At 39.3% G+C, this 21,720-nt stretch overlaps 2 protein-coding genes across 3 annotated transcripts in view; both read right to left on the bottom strand.

Annotated features, from left to right (window-relative positions):
• The window catches only part of LOC131428674 (uncharacterized), a 79,943-nt gene extending 72,628 nt beyond the window's left edge, over window positions 1-7,315 (bottom strand). Inside the window, exons 1-2 of the mRNA XM_058592717.1 lie at window positions 7,199-7,315; window positions 6,841-6,913 (exon numbers count right to left, since the gene is read on the bottom strand). Coding sequence (XP_058448700.1) covers window positions 6,841-6,913; window positions 7,199-7,315 — 190 coding nt within the window. The remainder of the gene's footprint in view (window positions 1-6,840; window positions 6,914-7,198) is intronic.
• LOC131432661 (uncharacterized) overlaps window positions 1-21,720 on the bottom strand; it is a 711,303-nt gene that overhangs the window by 601,845 nt on the left and 87,738 nt on the right. For both annotated transcript variants that reach the window (XM_058599064.1, XM_058599065.1), the window contains exon 2: window positions 12,003-13,105. The gene's annotated coding sequence lies outside the window, so the exon portion shown is untranslated. The remainder of the gene's footprint in view (window positions 1-12,002; window positions 13,106-21,720) is intronic.

Consider the following 21,720-nt stretch of genomic DNA (forward strand, 5'->3'; position numbering starts at 1 on the left):
ATACGGTGGATGTGGGAGCAATTCGAAGCTCAATTCATGTAGTTTTGCCATTGTTTTTGATTAACTTAACATAGGCGGTCGTTTTTTTTTTTGCAATTTCAGCCCTTAAACGCTCCAGTAACACTATATAATGTTCACTGTCGATGGTATTTCCTTTCTCAAGATAGTCGATAAATAATACACCATGCACATCCCAAAATCTTTCCAGCCGATTGTTGTGCTTTCGAGCGCTTTGAATGCAAAGGTTCACCATCTGCTGTCCACTCAGATGACGATTGTTTTGCTTCCGGAGTAAAGTGATGAATCCATGTTTCATTCATTGTTTTATTGTTGTTTCTGATGGAGCGGAGTCTCCATAACTCTATTCAAGCCATTGCTTCGCTTGAACGGTATTTTTTCATATCAAAAAGCAGGGTAAAATTAAAACACGAAATGGTTTTTGATCCATTGTTCTGAAAATAACAAAACTACCGTCACGGTTAGCACAATAACTCACAAACTATTGAATCGAATAGCATAAAAATTTTAACAGCTGTCTTTTTGAGGTTGGATTTAACTGGAAAAAGATGACCGCAATAAAACTAGCGCCATCTATGTGTTAGGCCTGGGACTTTTCAGCCCATGTGTTATATTTCCGGAATCAGAATGTTTGAACTAATGGCTTTCGAACGAGCTAAAGCTTGTCAAAATCGGTTCAGCCATCTCGGAGAAAAAGTTGTCGTTTTGTCGGTTACGTCACTTATACCATTATATCTCCGGACCCGGGAGTGACAAGTAATTGATTTTCAAACTTAAACTCTTAGGATGTGCCAAAGAATAATTTTCAAACGAGTCTAAGCCTGTTGAAATCGGTTCAGCCGTCTCTACAAAGCAGAGCCGTCTCTACAAGGAGAGCAAAATCTTTCAAAAATGCACACATACAGACATTTTTCGTTCTCGTCGAGTTGAATCGAATGGTATATGAGGTCTAGAGGTCTCCGGATCTCCGATCATTGGTTTTTCCAGCCAGTTATTCTATTACCTCTTTTGGCTCTTTTACCCGATATTCTGAAGAAGACTTTTCCTTCTTATGTGACTTTCGGTCAGAACATAAGCATTCCGTGTAAATCAGGTTACACCTACGACATTCATCTGGCACAGAATCTGTTGTATTTTCGAAATTGAGCTTCGGTGTCGGTTATCGTTTTCTTTATACAGCGTGTACGAAATCGAACTAAGCAGCTATATGCATCATTCTGAGAGAAAGTATTGTGTTTTCTTCGTCCATACCAGAACGTACCGGTTTTGGCATCGTCGCTGGTCTAAAAGTGACACTCATCAGCTTGTAACTCCGGAACATCCGGAAGTCGGATCCGGATAAAATTTAACATCCGCCTATGAGACAACATGATCTCATCAATGTTTGTGAAAGTCGGTTCAACCATCGCTGAGAAATCGAAGTAAGTTTCATCTTAGGAGTTTTTCTTCTGAACTTCGGAACCGGAAACCAGGAAATAGTAGTAGTTATGCCCTAACTAATAATATCTGCGCACTAGTAGAATTTACCAGTCAGTTTTATGGAACTTGCATATCTTTTTACCATTACTTGCGGAAAAAATACTCATGAAATTGAAAAATTTTCACTTATAGCACTGTAGTTCCGGAATCTGAATTCAGATCGAGATCGAAATCATTTGAATCCTAGTTTGTGAAAATTGGTAAAGAAATCTCCGGGAAAATAGAGTGACCAGGAACCGGAAATCGAATCCCGATAAAATTCTGTAGCAGGCTATGGGACTGTAATATCTTTCATTTGAATTTAAGTTTGTGAAAAATGATTCTGTCATCTCCGAGAAAAGTGAGTGTATATTTTCGTTACACAGACATTTGCTCAGCTCGTTGAGCTGAATCGAATGGTATATGACATTGACTGTACCTTTCGATCCTAGTCTAAAGCTACAAACAGCATGCCATATTTGCATTTTCTGTCTAAATTTGTACAGCACAATCGAACAGTTCGCGGTGACTAGATCCTCATTCCTCGATTTCGTATAATACTGTGACCCTGGAAGCGTTCTTGATTCCTCCTTTACACCGGTTTTATGATCTATTTGCCGGGTTTGTCCAAAACCCGCTTATAGTTTTTCTGCTGTTGTTTTGACTCGAGGTGGTTGCCTTGAAAATGGAACATTTCGAATACATTGTAACTTTTAACAGTTTTTTCAGCATACACACTAAAAAAGGTCTCAGTTTTTTGTCCACAGCTGCAAATGGCATGACAGATCATAGACTTTCATAAAAATTTATCAGTCAAAATAGATTTGAACTTGCCAGAGACATCAATTCGGCCATCTTCACGTACGTTGTGTCACGTTCATGAGAATGCATTTTTTGTATTTTGTAAAAACCTCATTGTACAATTTCCGGACACGTCTTTCGCCCACTAGATTTTATTTCAGTGGCATGTTCGATTGATAATTTGCCCGAAAAGAGCGAAGTCCTTCTGACTGTGCTTTTGAAGGCATTGAATAACGTGGATTCAATGTCAACTGTCCTGAGTTTTCCTCAATGGTTCTCATCATCTCAAAAGACAGCTTCCGATTTTTAGTTCCACAACAATTCTTGCTGCGATCCTGCCGGTAGATAATATGCCACTCACGGAACTATTTGAGAACACTGCACTCGTTCGTTTCAGCCAATTACAACGCCTTCGCAATTTTTTGAGCCTGACTACATCGGATTTTCAAATATTTATTCTAGGTTTATGGCTTCCATCGAGTGTAATTTTTTAAATGCAAAATGAATCAAAATTTCTAGCTTTAAAAGAAGCTGCTGTTAAAACATCCCAGATCCGATAAAATTAAATGCTTCATTAAAGTAAACAGTGTGGTCAGATACTTAAAGATTCTAGTTTTGTATTTTATAACGCGTCTTACCAAAAAAACTAATCAGTTTAACAAAATTTAAAACATTTCATTTGAAGAAATGTCTTTCCAACTATGCCGAGATTTCGAAATTTTAGGAAAATATACGAACTTTGACGAATAAACAAGTAATCCTCTGGAAACAAAACAAACTCCTTTCGACTTCCTTTCAGCCTCGCTTTCTGACACCGGAGACCAGCAGTACTTACACCGGCAGCAATATAAGGAAAGTTTACTCAACTCAACACCGCACGGATTGCAACGGAAGAGCGCGCGGTGCAATTTTTTTTTATTTAATTTTTCTCTTAACCGACAATGTAAACAGCAATTCTCAGGCTCACACGTACACAAATCTCGCCCAGGCCCAGCAGCCGAACGAATGAAGAAAGAAAGAAAAATAAATGAAACGATTGCATTTCATAGATTTTCAGTAGCAACAGCATCCGAGGAGGGGGATGGGGGCAGGGAAGTGGTGCTAGAAATGCGAATTATTCATGGTAGCATGTGCTGCAATGTGCTTGCATGCGAGTTGTGAAAAAAAAGAACATTGGCTTCAGCGGCTTTCGTCGGGTGCTTCTTCTCACCGCACCGCACAGCTCTTGGTGGTGGCTGCTGCGAGGCCAAAAATCTTGAAGTATGGTGCTGACTGAGTCCGTTTTTTTTGATAGTGCACACTTGGCTGAGGGAAATAGAAAACCGGTTAAAATTTGATCTCTAATGTTTTCAGTCTTTCTTGAATCTGAACTCAAGACTCTGGCCTCTGGATTCAGGACTCTAAACTGTGGAATGTGGACAGTGGACTCTGGACTCTAAACTCTGGATTTTTGACTCTGGACTCTGGACTATGAGCTGTGAACCTTGGACTCTGGACTCTGGACACTAGATTTTGAACTCTGGTTTCTGGATTCTGGATTGGGGATTATGGACTGTGTATTCTAGACTCTGAATTCTGTACTCTGGATTCTAGACAGGATCCTGGACACTAGTCTCTTTCGGGACTCTAAATTGTGGATTCAGAACTTTCAACTCTGGACTTTAAACTTTGGACTTTGGACTCTGAACTCTGAGCTTGGGAATCGAGACTCTGATATCTTGGCTCAACTCTAAACTCTAAACTCTGGACTCTGGACTCTGGACTCTGGACTTTGGACTCTGGACTCTGGACTCTGGACTCTGGACTCTGGACTCTGGACTCTTGACTCTGGACTCTGGACTCTGGACTCTGGACTCTGGACTCTGGACTCTGGACTATGGACTCTGGACTCTGGACTCTGAGCTCTGGACTCTGGACTCTGGACTCTGGACTCTGGACTCTGGACTCTGGACTCTGGACTCTGGACTCTGGACTCTGGACTCTGGACTCTGGACTCTGGACTCTGGACTCTGGACTCTGGACTCTGGATTGTGAACTTTATATTCTCGGTTTCTGAACTCTAGATTTTGAACTCTGGACTCTGGATTCTAGACTATGAACTCGGGACTGTGGACTCTGGGCTCTGAATTGTGGACTCTAGACTCTGGACTCTAGAGTCTAGACTCTGGATTTTGCTCTCTGGACTCTGGACTCTGGACTGCGGACTCTGGACTCTGGATTCTGGGCTCTGGACTCTGGATTCTGAACTCTGGACTCTGGACTCTGGACTCTGGACTCTGGACTCTGGACTCTGGACTGTGGACTGTGGACTCTGGACTCTGGACTTTGATCTCTGGACTCTGGACTTTGGACTCTGGACTCTGGACTATGAGTTGTGAACTTTGGACTCTGGACTCTGGACTCTGGATTCTAGGCTTTGGAATCTGGACTTTGAACTCTAGACTCTAGACTCTTGAGTCTAGATTCTGGATTCTGGACTCTAGACTTTAAACTCTGGCTTGTGGACTGTGAATTCTAGACTCTGGATTCTGTACTCTGGATTCTAGACAGGATCCTGGACGCTAGTCTCTTTCGGGACTCTAAATTCTGGATTCAGAACTTTCAACTCTGGACTCTAAACTTTGGACTTTGGACTCTGAACTCTGAGCTTGGGAATCTGGACTCTGATATCTAGGCTCTGGACTCTGGACTCTACACTATCAACGCTAAACTCTAAACTCTGGACTCTGGACTCTGGACTCTGGACTCTGGACTCTGGACTCTGGACTCTGGTCTTTGGTCTCTGGACTCAGGACTCTGGACTCTGGTCTCTGGAATCTGGAGTCTGGACTCTGGACTCTGACTCTGGAGTCTAGACTTTGAACTCTGGACTGTGGACTGTGGACTCTGGACTCTGGACTTTGGACTCCGGACTCTGGACTCTGGACTCTGGACTCTGGACTCTGGACTCTGGACTCTGGACTCTGGTCTCAGGTCTCTGGACTCAGGACTCTGGTCTCTGGACTCTGGACCCTGGACTCTGGACTCTGAACTCTGGACTCTGAACTCTGAACTCTGGACTTTGGACTCTGGACCCTGGACTCTGGACTATGGACTCTGGACTATGGACTATGGACTCTGGACTCTGGACTCTGGACTCTGGACTCTGGACTCTGGACTCTGGACTTTGGACTCTGGACTCTGGACTCTGGACTCTGGACTCTGGACTCTGGACTCTGGACTCTGGACTCTGGACTCTGGACTCTGGACTCTGGACTCTGGACTCTGGACTCTGGACTCTGGACTCTGGACTCTGGACTCTGGACTCTGGACTCTGGACTCTGGACTCTGGACTCTGGACTCTGGACTCTGGACTCTGGACTCTGGACTCTGGACTCTGGACTCTGGACTCTGGACTCTGGACTCTGGACTCTGGACTCTGGACTCTGGACTCTGGACTCTGGACTCTGGACTCTGGACTCTGGACTCTGGACTCTGGACTCTGGACTCTGGACTCTGGACTCTGGACTCTGGACTCTGGACTCTGGACTCTGGACTCTGGACTCTGGACTCTGGACTCTGGACTCTGGACTCTGGACTCTAGACTCTGCACTCTGGACTCTGGATTCTGCACTTCTGCACCCACTTAAGTTTCTTAAGTTACTTAAGTTTGTAGAAATCGGTTAAGCTTTCTCCAAAAATTGTGCGGAGAGAAAAATCGTCGTTCTGTCGGTTACGTCACTTATACCTTTATATCTCCGGATCCGAGAGACAGTCAGTGGTCTTCAAACTTAATTCACAACCCAATAGTAGTTTTCAAATGAGCTTACGCTTGTATAAACCAGTTCAGCCATCTTCGAGAAAATTGTGCGGAGAGAAAATACACGTTTTGTCGGATACGTCACTTATACCATTATATAAAGCACTAGTGGTCTCAGTAACTCTGATAAAAATCGGTTACTCCAGCAATTGTATGACCTTTCTATGGAGAAAGGTTAGAAAACAAATCGGCTCTTAGAGAAAAATTAATTCAACGAATTTAGAATTAACTTAGTGAGAAAACTTTTAACGTGATAGCGAAATGAATTTCGATGAAAAGATCTAGAATATTGATTTCGGTGAAACGGCTTCCGGTGAAACGACTTCCGGTGCAATGACTTTCGGATAAATTATTCGAAATCCCAATCCCAACAGAATTGAATTAAACCTGCATAGTGATTATTAAATTTTATAGAATGCTTTATACCAGTGAAATCTGCCGCTATAGTTAAGGGAAATAGGGCACTGGTTTCATAGCTGATTGTCATGTGGCAGTTTGTCGTAAAAAAATTCATGTTTCTCACGGCAATGTGATTCCAGCATTTTTAGTTACTTTATTTCGTACAAGCCAAACTGCACGAAGAATGACAAATTTGACCTTTGAATCTGACTTTTTTTTCCACTATGCCATTTTAGATAACTGACGATGCTGTGCAGTAAGTGAGTAGAGTTTTGTCAAGAAAAAAAATCCTTGTTGTCAGCAAAAGGCAGTTCGGGCTTCAACATATCAGTTTGTGTAGACGGTACACACACAAACACACATACTCATTCCACCCGGACCACGGGCTGACTGACATAACTCTTCAACCTTCAGAGAAGAACTCTCGGTCTGCTTCAGCTGGCAGATGAAGAAATGAAAGCACGAAATTATGCCCGGGTAAAATTCTGTAACTCTCATGAAAGATGAAAGATTCGTATGTGTTTGACACGCAAAGATGATTTGGAATTGTTCTTAAAATACGGAACCTACACCCAAGAACTGAGAATTCTCAGAACGACCCTTTCGGTTGCATTTACAACATCACAGGCGAACTCAATTACAACTCGCATTCCAAACACGGCAGGCGTGCCGAATGGGACTCCATGCTACCACGACTCACATTAGATATTCCGAAACCTTTACCCGTCCAAATATCACGCCCTGTGCTCGTGAAAACCTCCGGCCTTTTGTAGCTCCAACAAATCGCGACGCCCCGGTAGTAGCAGGTAGCAGAAGATCATCTAAAGGTTGCAGTACCATACTTCTTTATGCATCCAGACAAACAATTCGGCCCATTCTACGTTGCTCCTACACACTCACTTACTCTCTCACACACACACACAGTCTTTGATCTGGCGCTGCTCCTGAAAGGGCATATGCACCATAAATACAACTTCGGGTCGTCGTCGTCGTCGTCGGCGGTGGCGGTGCGGATTCTGCTGTTGCATCACCACAACCGACCACGACCGTGGCTGATTTGCGAAGTGTTAAGCTGCGGTAGTACGTACACAAACCCCTCTCACTGGGTTTCCTCCCACGATGGGTTCTGCTTTTTCGTGATTTGGATTAATGCCCGCGTTATTGACTTGCCATGTAAGGTTCGTGTTTTTCCCGTACGTCCCACCGACGAGCTAAGGCCGGCCACCGCAAATGTCAGCGAGCGGATTGCCAAACAGGGCTCGGTTCTTCGTTAGCAAAAGCCCACCGACTGGGCTGTGATCCGGCGAACCATCGAGCCCCAAATGTAATCGTGTCGAGTTGATAGTTGTTGACAGCAATAACAGCACCAGCAGCAGCAGCAGCATCAGCAGGAGAAAGGAATGTGCAATTTTCAATTAAACCGATTTATATTCCTCGCTTGGGCTTGTCGACCAGGCTGTGAACCAGTCGGCCAGTCTGGTAGGGAAATTTTCATTTGTGGAAATGATGCCGACACCACCGGTTCACAGGTTGTTTGGGGGGTCAATTTTGATAGACAGTTTTTCGGCAGATACTCGTAGGGTTGGGAATTTTTGGTTTCTGGTATCTGGCAGACTGACCGAAAATTGTCAATTGAACTTGGTCACTGTCAAAATCGATTCCGGACTCTGGTTCCAGATTTCTCAAAATTATTGCACACATTCCATAATCGAATTCCATAAGAACACAGAAGACTTTGAGAGACTCTGAAACCAGAAATTTTCCCATAGTCAAGCACTTTACTATATTTTAGCTGACTTTCGGTTTCGAACTTCACTAGTCAACGACCAGACCAATGCGGATTAGACCCAATCGGCACCAATTCGAATTCGGCAGGCCGGCGGTAATTACGGATCACCCGCACTCCTCAAAAACAAAACGATGGAAAAATCACAACACTGCCGGAATATTAAAACATCGAAACCTTCACCGTCGTTTTTTTTTGTTGGTTTTTTTTTTTCGTCGTAGTAGGCTAGCTAATTACGGCGGCAATTGGTGGTTCGACCCTGTTGAGCTTTGAATCTGTCGTACTGCGGTTGCGACGATGTAACAACGATCAGTAAGTAATTTCGGAAACATCTGCCAATTACACAAATCTGACGAGAAAGAGACGGAGAATGATCCGAAACATAACAAGAAACACTTTTTGGACGACCGCCGGCAACATTGGGCCGTATGACTTTCGATTTCGTTATACTTGTTTCGGACAATGGATGCATTCCGAAGTAGTTGTCGTTCTCAGTTTCCCAGCGTCCAATTTAGTTTATGGCCGTTCCAATGCCCTCCTTTTTTACTTCCCCGGTGATGTTATGATGAGAGACGATGACGTAAAAGCTTGGCGATTTTTACGAGTTTTACAACAGTTTAGCGAATTGCAATTTTTTGGTTACATAATTTTGAATTCAAGTTATGATGAGTATGGTTAAAAGTTATTGTAACTATATTCTTTAATGGTCGGTAACATTTATGGACATTATTTTCCAACATTATCTAAAAACATTGAATTGAGAAAAAAAGTTTCAAGCGAAAAACTTAGAAGTGAACAACATAAACTGCCAACGCACTGATGAGTCGAAGACGAAGCGTAAAAATAAGAAAACAGTTATGTAGATTTGGCTATTTTGTGCTACCCATGTGGTATTAATACCTCTAAATGACAATTAGCAGAAGGCTTGGTCTTAAAAACGGGTCAACATTTATCAAAAAAACCGGGCAAAAGGTACGTCAACAACAGGGTAAAATGCACCCTCATAAAGCTTCTTTTTTAAATAAAACTACAAGGATCAGCCCCATGGGGTTGTTCGAGCCATTGATGTGGAACAAGGCAACCAAAATTTCTAATGATCGACATTTTCAATTATTCGTCACACTTTTGAATCCGCAAATGCACTAGAGTCTGCTTAGATTGATCTTTATTAGAAACCAAGACCGAATACGCGAACCCAGAATACAGACTATATTTGTCGTGATTTGTATTTGTTCTGTAGCCGACGAAATTACATCTATGGCCCAAATGTATGCAATTATATGTTTGTACATGCTTGCGGTACAGATATCGATATTTAAGTTTCTCTTCGCCAAGCTTGTGTTCAAGTTTTGTATGCAAGCAGTTATTTTTATAGCGTTTCTCTACCATTACTACCATTCTGCGATTTCGGTTGAAGCGATAAACTTTTTCTCGTTATCAATCGAGTTCATCTTATATAAATTAGAAATTAATCTTATGCACTCAAAATTTACCCTGGGGTAGTTGTCATTTTCTCAGGCGAAGCGGCATAACATGGAATTTCATCCAATCTTTCATGACACAAGATCAGAGCACAGCAATTAAAGATTCAAATCGTTTTATGGCAGTTTTTGTCTTGCTGTCTAGCAACAACCTACCTCTAGCAAGCTACGCGTAGGACTGGCACGTTAGCTATAATTTTGCTAATATTTATAGCTTCGCGTGCTTCCAACAGCTTCGCTTTTGCATCGATTGACCAATCAGAGCGCTGCTTTCCCTTTAATATATCGCTAGCTCCTTCAAAACCGTCGACTATGGCAGGGAAATCCGGAATGCCGGAGATTTTTTGCAGACAAAATAGGACACTGGTAGCTATTCATCAACATTTCAATGATATACAATTAAAAATACATGGCTATGAACATTTAAATCAATACGTAGAAATATTTTTAATCAAATGGCGACATGATATTAATAATTGTTATAAAATTGGCTGAGCTGTAATTGTTCAAAACCTGACCTCATTTCTACGTGTATTTTTCTTGAGTTTTTAATTTGCACCCCTATATAGAAAACAAAAATGTGTTCCACATTTAAAAAAAGTTCTAGTCTTTTCGTGTAGGAAATACTTTCCGGTTGTAGGCTTTTTTATTGATAACTTATGAATATTTTTTTAAAAGCGAATCCTCAAGAATATTGCCCCACACGATTCGAATCATTTTGCCCCCATAAACATAAACATGAGACGATATATTTGATGATTATTTAATTGAATAGCAATTACATTAGCTGTATTAGAACTGAATTTGAATACAAACAACTTTTGTGAAGATGCCATGATACAAAAATGAAGACTTTTAGAAGAAGTATTTTTGTTTTGTTAAATTATCAGTTAAAGTTATCAGAACTTTCTTTCAAACATCGAAACCTCACCCGTCATACATCCCAGATATAGCACATTCGGATTTCTCTCTGTGGCGACATGACTGGTACATAACCTTGTTGAACGACGGTTCACTTTGTACGAAGTATTTGAAAAACTATCAGTAAATTAGTTTAATCGCCCTGAGTTTTTTACCTTTTTCTAGAAAAAGGTAATAAATTTGTTGCAAAACCGACTTTCGAACGAAGCCTCAGAGACCAATAATGTTGTATAACATTTGACTTAGTTTGACGATATCGGAAAATGTCTGTGTGTGCATCTTTCAACGAATTTTTTTACCGCTCAATTTCCTTGAAGATGACTGAACCGATTTCAAAAAGTTTAGGCTCGTTTGAAAGCCACTGTTAGGCCATTGATCAAGTTTGAAGATCAAACAGCTGTCACTTCTTGTTCCGGAGATATGATGGTATAAATGACGCAAGCGACAAAACGCATTGATTTCTTTCCGTTCAATTTTCTCAGGGATGGCAGAGCCTATTTGCACACGTCTAGGATCATTTGAAAAATACTGTTGGATTGTGGATTTAGTTAAAACATCAATTGGATGTCACTTCCGGTTCTGAAGATATAATAGTATAAGTGGCGTAAACGTTGAACCGCACATTTTTCATAAGAGTATAACGTATCCGACATATTCCAGTGTTTGTCGATGCAATGAAATTCCTCGGAGATGAAAGAATCAATTTAGAAAGATTTAAAATTGGTTGAAAGCTACTGTTAAGTTATTTGATAAGCTCACAATATTAATGACCGAGTATAGGAACTAATAAATGTTTTAATGAGACTATTTAAATGACAAGAGAAAGGCATATAACAGTATAAGTGACGTAAACGACGTCACACCACTAGGTGAATTACGAAGGTTTTTTTTACATGTAATCAGGAAATAATCCTAAAGGTGGGCGAAAATTTTACATTTTTGAACAGTATTTTCAAAATTATTCGTTACACCAGCTCTGAAGAACTGACCCACTAGAACTATAATATAATTCCCTTTGAATAATTCGCAATCACTACCATATTCAAAGAAAAATTCAGGAACTAATGTTTTTCCTTGCAACGACGATTAACAATTTTTCATGTAACTTTTGATCTGAGGAAATCAAAGCAGGCTATTGTCGGCCGCTGATTATCTGCTCAAACATTGAAAATAATTTGTTCAACAACAGATTCATCAGCAACAACCGTCCGTACAAAAAAAAATTAAAAAAAACACAAATCACGGTGTCAAATCTCATCTCATCAAATAGTTTATTATGGTAACTTTTACTACGGCGACCGATTGTTGTTACCCAGAAAACAAACCCCAAAACTCTTACCTAATTCAAAGAAACCGCCTGCTGTGTTTTTTTTTGTGTGCGCCGGAAAAAAAGCCCCTCCTCAGAGCGACAGCATCAATTATGTCGCCAAGTTTTCACACCGATTGGGACCACTGGCAAACCACATACTATCGTGATTCTATTCACTTGCATTCAGGCGCACTTAATTTTTCCAACCTATTACGACTAACTAGTCGTCGTTTTCACTATTTTTATTTCTGCTTTTTCTTTATTTTTCTCACCTTCCCGTCGCCGGCAACCGAGTCCAACTACACTTGAACATTTGGGCCAAAATTTCCCAGGCTCTTCACTTTCAGCTTTTGTGCCCGGAATTATCTAACACTTTGGGTGGAACGAAACCAACACACGACAATGGGGCAGATTTATCAAAAGCAAACTTACACAACTGTGACACACATATTTTCCGCAAGCTGCTGGGCGGGAGCAGTTCGAAAGTGAAACAATTTCCATTAATGTTCATTTCTCGCTCTCTAACCCAATGATACAATTTTTGTGCCCAATAATTTCCTACCTTCGGGACAGAAAGGTGACTCTCGGCGCCCTTTCCAACCAAAACAACCCAGCGAACGATCCGCTCCGGATGTTGCGGTTGCGAGAACTTGCGACTGCTGGAGCTGATTTTATGGGACCTTTTTCCGTCTGTCGCCGTCGCCACCACTGGTTTCCCACTTTATTTTCACTCGAGCCTAGTGCAATTTTCACGTTGTTCTCGCTTTCAGCAGAGCAATTATTTTTTATCCCTCCTTCGTTTCGCTTCACCACGCAACGGCCGACCGATCGGCTGGACGATCCTTCCGAGAACACGGAAACGGGAGGAGGGATGTAGGTAGGCTTGTTGTTGTGGGTCGGTTGGTCCGTCCGTTCGGTTGCTTGCAGAGCTTAATGGGTGACTGACGGACTGGATGGGCGCCGTAGGAGGTAGGCGCTACGTCCTACGAACAAACAAACCCAACCCGTTTGACTCAGGGCAGCAACTCCTCCGCGATGCCGCCTGGGTTCGATCGGATCAGCTGCAGATTAAATTGGGTTCATAAATTTTCGCTGGATAGTGCGTTCGTGGAAACGTGATCCACGTTTGGAATCTGAAAATAAAGTGAAAGATAAAAAAAAGTTAGAGTGTATGCTTTTTTTTTTCATTGAAGTCTATATAAGCTGTTTGGGAAAGTTATCCATGCATGAAGGATGTGTCTCGTGAATGAAACGAAGACAGCTTTCGTTCCCCCTTGGAAAGTTTTCCTGTGTCACTTAAAAAAACTCAAATAAACAAGCATCTTATGAAGTATGATACGAATTGGGAAACAGGAACGTTCAATCGATAACTGGTAGAATATTAAACGAATGAAGGTACGGATTACTGTCACTTTAAGGGGCGGGTAGGGTCTGACACTTTTAAAAAATCATTTTTTTTCTTTGTATTTTCTTATAGTAAAACATTGCAAGAATATTCTGTGAAATTTTCAAACCTATCGAAACAAAACTCAGCAAGTTATGGGCCTTCATCTTTGTTCATCTCATACTGCGAAGAAGTAAGAGCTTGGCACACAGCCCCAAGATTTATGCTTCGGTTAACTTAAAAACTTGACAAAATATACTGAATCGTACAAATTATAATAAATTGTTTCCATTGATTTTATGGACAAAAAACGTTTTCCTCGAAGGCAGGTTTTGAATGTACGTGTCCATCGTCATTTATAAACTGCTGCACTTAAAAATCGTAGTTTTCACTTTGAACAACCACCAAAAATTCAAAAAATTTAAAAAAATCAAACAGAAACGTTGGGGTCTAGAAAAACTTCCACTCTAACTACGCTGCTTTGATTTGTTAACTTCTGTTTAGTCTGCGCTGAGATACAGTGGACACCGCAAATCATGATTTTCAAGAAGCGCCCTCAAAAATATTTCTTCTTCGACTTAATTCTCACTATTTTTCCACGAAAAAATTACAAAATGTTGTTTGAATGATGCTTTTCATCATACAAAACATCGCAAAAATGATGATATTTTTTATCATCTAGACACAAATCCCCCCTTAAGGTTCTACTTACAATCTGAGGAAAACAGTCATTGTTGAAAATTGAAGCAGTTCTCTCCGCTACTGCTTGATGAATCTTCAATAAAAACCTGTTTTAATCCACCTAGTGGTGTAACGATGCCTTTCTCATATCTCTCACATATTCTCATATATAAATGTGTGGTATTCATAAAAACAATTTTCTTTGATTCTTAAAAAACAAAAAAAGGTTTGTCCATAAACGAGTATAACCTACAGAGTGAAACAGTACTCAGGTCGGTTAGGCATCTCAGAGGAAACGAAAAAAAGGTACTTTCGAAACCAGAATCTGGGAACCGGTATAATCGAAGTTGGTTCGAGCAAAGTGACTGGGATCCATTTTTGAGTCTATGGCTACAATCTTCGGTCGTTCATTAAAAACCCAAGAACAACAAAAAGGCAAATTTATGTTTGGCCGTCTACTGACAATAACTACCGATTAGAATAGTTTTGAGGCAAATTTAGTTATTATTTCACTTTTTATTTCCGAAGCTTCCGGAATCAGAAAACGAGAAAAAGCATAGCTGAAATCGGATGATTCTAAGTTTCTTGAAATCGGTCACGCCATCTCTGAGAAACGTGAGGAAGTAATTTAAAATAAGATTTTTTTACTAATCACCCTGTAACTCCGGAACTGGTAGTCGGAACAAAATAAAATTCAGGAACTTTGTAAAGAGTTCAGCCATCTTCGAGAAAAGTGAGTACAAAAAATGTTACATACATACGAAATGGTACATGACACTCAGCCCTACGGGCCTCGGTTCAAAAGTCGGTTTTCACAATGATTGCATAACCTTTCTATATGAGAAAAGCAAAAAAGAAAAAAAATCTGCTATTTCTCTTTTGAATTTCCGCTCAACGATAGCAAGAAAACTGCTTTTGCGGTTGGCACCGACGTACAATAAATTAAATCGATAAAAATGTGAGCTTAATTCAGTAGCTGACAAACCGTTCTCCCAATGCAAATCTGAGAAATTATTTACAAATATATACCGCGTAATCTGATTCTATCACTAATTATTCATGGCCTACTTTGAAAAAAAAGTCATAACTCTAGAAAATTGGTTTCCTCTACACTATTGAAAATAACTATTGAACTATTGAAAATAATTTATTTGTCGAAAATACAAAATACTTGGTCGCAATGTTTCAGATACACAAAAGTTGTTTAATGCAACCCTCTTAAAACTAAACTCGTTTTTAGGCACACTTCATTTGGAATAATTGTAGAAAATATCAAATCCTTTTTTTGCTGAAGGTAGTGCATAGGTTTATTCTTTCCTGGCGATGTTATTTATTTATTTTATTTATTTATTCATTTATTTTCCATCTGACCTATGTTGGTCTTCATAAAATAGTGTATGGATGGGAAAAGCCCATTTGAAAATCAGCAATTTTCAAATGCGCACAAAAACCCATCATCTTTTCTACTTTTTCACAAACATACATGCTTACATAAATACATTTTCATAGTCTTACATAAATACATTTTCACAATTTTAAAAAAATAATAACTAATTAAATAACATATACGCGTTTTAAAATTCGTTAGGTCTAAAAAGCTTATTATCTATTGAAGTCTCTTAAGCCTATTTTTGAAAACGGTACTAGACACGGAGAAATCAAAATGGTCATACACACTGTTAAATACATAACACATTGCCCTGATCGGTTCATTCTGACCATACTCTGTACGTTGAAAATCGAGCCTCAAGAAATTCCACGCTCTAAGGACTCTCGGAGGAACATTAACATATATTTGAGAGAGGATCTCCGGAGCATCGATTTGTCCACTTAGTAATTTTGCTATAAATACCGCTCTGAATATGTTCCTTCGTTTAATTAGTGTGTCCATACCGAGCAAACAACAGCGATCGGTGTATGGTGACAGTTCTAATGAATTACGCCAAGGCAGAGATTTAAGAGCAAATCGTAGAAATCGTGCTTGTACTGCTTCGATTCTATTGATCCAGACGTTCGCGTATGGGCTCCAAATATGTACTGATGCTTCGAGGACATACCGAACTAGCGAATAATATAATGCTCGCAAGCAGTACGAATCGTTGAACTCTTTGGCGACCCTTACAATGAAACTAAGATTTCTATTTGCCTGAGCTATTATATGAGCGTAATGATGTCTAAATGAAAGTTGAGAATCAGGATGCACGCCGAGATCTTTGAAGACTGATACTCTGTCAAGTGTTTCACCAGAGATGCTGTAGTTACAAAGTATTGGGCTTGTTATACAACATGTTACCATTTTGTTACATAAGATAAAACATGGCACCGAAGCGAAATATGCAACTTAACACTCTTAATTCTAAGCCTAAAAAAAGTTGAAATGGTAACTTTGCGCAGACCTAGCTCAGCTGTTACTGGACCAATTTCGATAAATTTTTCACCCTCGAATTTTGTACAGTTTGTATATTATTATGAGTATATCATTATTGACGATCGATTTGGGGAAAACAAATGAAAATGTGGTTTTTCCGTTCCAAGTTTTTTTTTCAAGCTCAAAATATGCTCTATCTGCATTCATGCGGCACCACCATCGCGAATAGAACATTGAGAACTTCAACTTTACCGAGTCATAACTTTGTTGTTAGTCAACCGGTTTTCCTAAATTGGTTCACCATTGGAAAGCAACGACTTCCATAAAAAAAATGCACTGAAACAAATGAAAATTAGGGTTGTCTACCCAAAGTAATGAAAACTATAGATGACCTCAGAAAAGATGACACTTTTCGCAATTATCCTTTTTGGCAATATTGACATGTGGCCATCTGATTGTCATAAGTAACAAATGATTTGCACGGAACCCTTGTATCTTGGCCAAAAATCACATAAGAAGGTATAGCCTTTTCTTTAAGCGCATGCGTAACAAACGTACGCCATTTAGAATACCGGGGGAAAGGTTCTTCCACTTTTCTTTTTCGATGGAAAGAATCTCTCTATACTGGGGCATAGTTTTACGAATATAAGGATCACAGATGCTTGAGGGTAGATCATGCACACGCACTTCTATAGCACTATCTTCCATATATACTGGAATGTTGTACTTAATGTTCTCATGCTCCACATAGTGCACATTGTTATTGTCTTTAGCGAATTGAATTGCATCCAACTCTTTATAGAACTGGATATAAACAATATTATTGGTCTTATTGCATTGAAGTTAATGCACACGTTTAATATCAAGATGCATTTGCTCCTTAAGCAAACCTTCAAGTTCTCGTATCGAAGGTCGAATTTTGCACTGCCTGAAGTCAAAAACAATTGTATTCTTTCGTGTTGGCGGTAGCTTTTGTTCGTTTGGTTCACTCATTTCGAGGTCGTTCTATTGTTCACTACACAATACTGTACTTGGTTTCTTTCGTCCTGAACGTAAGCAGTTTTATTTTATCGACTGACTTGGATGAGATATGAAAGCAAACTGAGCCTAAAATTCGAAGCGATGACCTGTATTTTGTCCAACTACCATTTTGGCACAATCAAAACAATCGGTGAATTTATAAATATATTTCTGCTCCAAAATGTTGTAAACATTACCAGAAACAATGTATTAGTGAACAAAATTATACATCCGCTCAAAGAATCTCAAACAATTTGGTACAAATATGGAGAACAGTTTACAGATCCGTTAGACCATCTTTCTCAGTGAAATGAGTTCCACTATTGCAGGTACTTCTGAAACCAGAAACCGGAATTTAGTAGGGGAGTTTGCCGAGCGGCTTTTCTGAAAAGGCTATTGTGCGCAGTGGCGACATCTATAATGGTTTTTGGTGGAGCATTAGGTCACCCATGTACCGACGTAATTTTAGGTGTTTCTGTTTTGTCGTTTGTACAGTAGCCCGTTTTTTTCTTTTTTCGGCTAAATCCAGAATAGTTAAAAAGACTCAAAAACCAAAAAGGGGAGTTTTTCACGTACTTACATAATAAAAATGATGCATACAGACTTTTTTAACTAATGAAAATGTTTATTGATACAATTGACGTGTTTCACATATTTTTTAAAACTCGGCCTACCTACCCCGGCTCTTGGGATGGTCGGCCGATTTTTTTCTCCGCATTTGATTGTTTATAACTATTTTCCTGATTTTCACAAAGGAACGAAAAAAATTACACATGTGCTATCTTCATGACAGAGCAAAGCGTTTATCAAAATGTCTAATCAGGAAGTGTACAGAAATTCCGAAAGCGAAACTCGGACAACTAGCCCCGGTCTCCCCTATGTACTCTCTGGTCGTTAATCGAAAACCAGAAACCAGGAAAGCCATTTCATTTTCATCGAGCTGAGCTATGTCTGTGTGTGTGTCAAATAATCTCACTAGGTTTTCTCGGAGATGGCTAAACCGATTTTGACAAGCTAAGATTCAAATGAAAGGTCTCACGGTCCCATACGGAATTCCTGAATTTCATCCGGATCCGACTTCCGGTTCCGGAGTTATAGGGTAAAGTGTGTTCAATATCGTACACCGTCACTTAAACCGGCGAAACAAAAAATTTCTGAACCGGACTAAAACCGTTATTAGAGTACGATGGCAAAATCTTCAAAATTTGAATAAAAACTAGTAGAGTTTGTACGACATGTTAATTGGTGGCCGTACGAACCGACTTCGATTATACCGGTTCTCAGGTTCCGGTGCTGGAAGTACATATAATAGTGAACCCATTTCGTTTTCTAATGGATGGCCTAACCGATCAGAGAACTGTTTCATTCTCTACGTTATACTAGTTAATGCACAAACAATCCCTTGAATTCTTTCAAAACTCGAAGCGAAACATTTTGAATAGAATACCATAGTATTATATATGAGAAAGGCATCATTACACCACTATTTTTATTCACTATTGTTAGACGTATTGTTCATTGTGGAAAAGTAAACAAAACGAAAATCGCAACAAGTAGGTTCATGGTGGAAAAATAACTGAAAGTTCTCTCTTGTCCATCGGACGAATGTCCGAGGAGGCGCAAGAGTCCTGTAACAAATCTGTAAAAAAAAATTCGACGTGATTTCTCAAGAAAAACCAGCCATGTAAGAACGATGTTTCTCGTAGACTCATAGTAGCATCGGACCCAGTAATTTTGATTTTGTTTTACAAATCTGTCAAAGCTGGAAAATGATTGTAACTAGAAGCAATTGAGATTTTAGAACTTACAACAGAGCAAGAAAATACGTGACTGATATTGATTGATCGAAAACAATGCGACTAAGTTTAAAATGATAGTATTGATTCGTTAGTTAACATTGATTGATTAGGTAATGAATTTGGGTTATAGCAGGCGAACTGGAACACAATAATGTTGTTAAACTGGAGTGTTGTCTATAAACAGTGAGGATTATTGTGAATAATCTATCTATATTAGAGATGGGCAAAACAGTTCATTTAAAAGAACCGTTCAGTGATGCAGAGTTCTTTTGAAAGAACTAGTTCTCCAGAGCCGTTCGTTCGTTATATTCATAGTTTGTTTGTTTGTTCAAAGCCTAAACAAGAACTAACTTTTGTAAGCTTAAGCGAGGAAAAAAAGGTCCCTCGAAGTAGAACTAAGGTTTCGTGATGAAACTTTCTTATTAGTACCGTTCTTGAAAAAAGGTTGAGCGAGCTCAAAAAACAAAAAAAGATCCCTCGACTTTGAACTGAGGAACTACCGTCCTCTTAAAAAGAACTATGGCTCGTTGCAGAGATCATTCTTTGTAATCGCATCACTTGAGAACGGATGTACGGATTTACATGATTCTTTTTTTGTTTAATTGGTTTCTACCGCCGCTGGGTTCGTACATAAAAAAATTGCAAAGCTTGCCGGAAAACTGAGGAAAATCCATAAAGTTGTTTTGTATGGAAAATGGAATTTTCCATTAAAAAAATCGCCAATGATTGCTAGATCATCGGAAGGTGTTTGACGCATAACGAGTTGCATAAGTGTTTGGCCGTCGAAGAAAGGAATACTAGATCGTTATCAAATCTTTTGGCGCGCAACGCGTTGTGGAGATTTCACATGCGTACTTGATCGATGTGATTCGTTATTTCGAACCACGTACTTAAAGGTGTATCAAAATAATTGAACAAATGACATAATTACGTAATAATAACCAAATAAATGTATTAAAACCATTGTCGGTAGGAGGAAAAAAATCTAATATCATATACCAGTCAACAAATCAGCAAATTGTGGAACGAATGAACTGTACGGTGCAAGGGTTGAAAATAAAGAATTTATCTTTCACATGAATTAATTTATTAGGGCGCGTATTATGAGTGCTAATTAGATACTACTGTCTAATACGATTTTTGTAATGGAATGAGATTTTTTGGTGTTTGGGAAGAACATCAAAATTTGACAGATCAGGAGGAAACTAAAATCAATGCGGGACTTCAGTTTCATTGCCATGAGTGCAGATGCAGAGTCTCATAATCATAAGTGCATATCGTAAATATATTCCTCTTCAACATTGTGTTATTTTTTCCATTAAGAAACTCGGGTTTATCTTTCCAATAGCCGGAGTAGCAGGTAGTGAATATTAGTTACAATTTATATTACCCACAAGATACCAGGTCAATTCGGTCACATGCAATGTGTAACAAAAGTTGGATGTTTTAGCGTAATTACTGAACATTCAAAAGAAGACAGTCAGAACTGTTTTTAAGTTTAACTTAAGATTCGTTCTATGACTAAAACTTTTTTTTCCATTGCTACGAATCTATCGAGAAGAGTCTGTATACTGATACCTTAAAACCATTATTTATGAGATCTGCTGTTCCTGTTCAATACATTGGCATAAATGATAATACGAGTACTGGTAAACTGACTGCTTATTTTCGCTTCACTGTAACAGAAGTATTGCACTCTTTGCACATTGATTCTCTGGTCTTTCATCGCGATCCGTTGATTGTAGGGTGAGTATTCGGCAAAATGATGTTGTTGCTTGACTAATCGATGTGAATGCCTTACACACTTCGAAAAAACTTTGTGATTTTACATCTTATAAGAAGAACATAAATGGAGCATCGCACTTCACGTAAATATACGTTCAAGAACATGTACATGAAAAATAAAAGCAAAATACTGACAGTGAGAGCGGCGACATCAGCTTTTCTTACACATAAATTCGAGCAGTTGCACTTGCTAGCCGAGTAGAAATATCATTCGGAACCAGTAAAATTCAGGCTCATCCAGCAGTAAGTCATTACAAATGGAATTTTCCGTCATTTGACAAATTAAGTCTTAAAGAATTACATCATATGTGGACCTGTAAAATTCAAAATTTGTGTGTGTGAGTATTTTTAATAAATTCATTGTTTATTATAAAGTTAAAGAACAGTATATTGAATGCCACTGTCATTTGAATTTTTTAACGTCCAGCAATTTGTCATTCTATTGCTATATTTCTAATAGAACATTTATCTGACACGCTGCGTAACATCGATTCACTACGACTTTGTTATGGTATTAGACTAGCAGTGAGAGAGAAGAGAAATAGAAAAAAAAATTCCTCTTGGAGATCTAAAACGATTTAACAATCGGGTTGAAAAGTCCTATTGCGTCTGCAAATGCAATGACGACCTAGTCACGAGGGCAGCCATTGAAAATTTACGAAATCAATTTGAATAAGAGAAACCGTTATTCGGATCCTGTAAATTTAGGAA

Source organism: Malaya genurostris, chromosome 2 (assembly GCF_030247185.1).
Source record: "Malaya genurostris strain Urasoe2022 chromosome 2, Malgen_1.1, whole genome shotgun sequence".
NCBI lineage: Eukaryota > Metazoa > Arthropoda > Insecta > Diptera > Culicidae > Malaya > Malaya genurostris.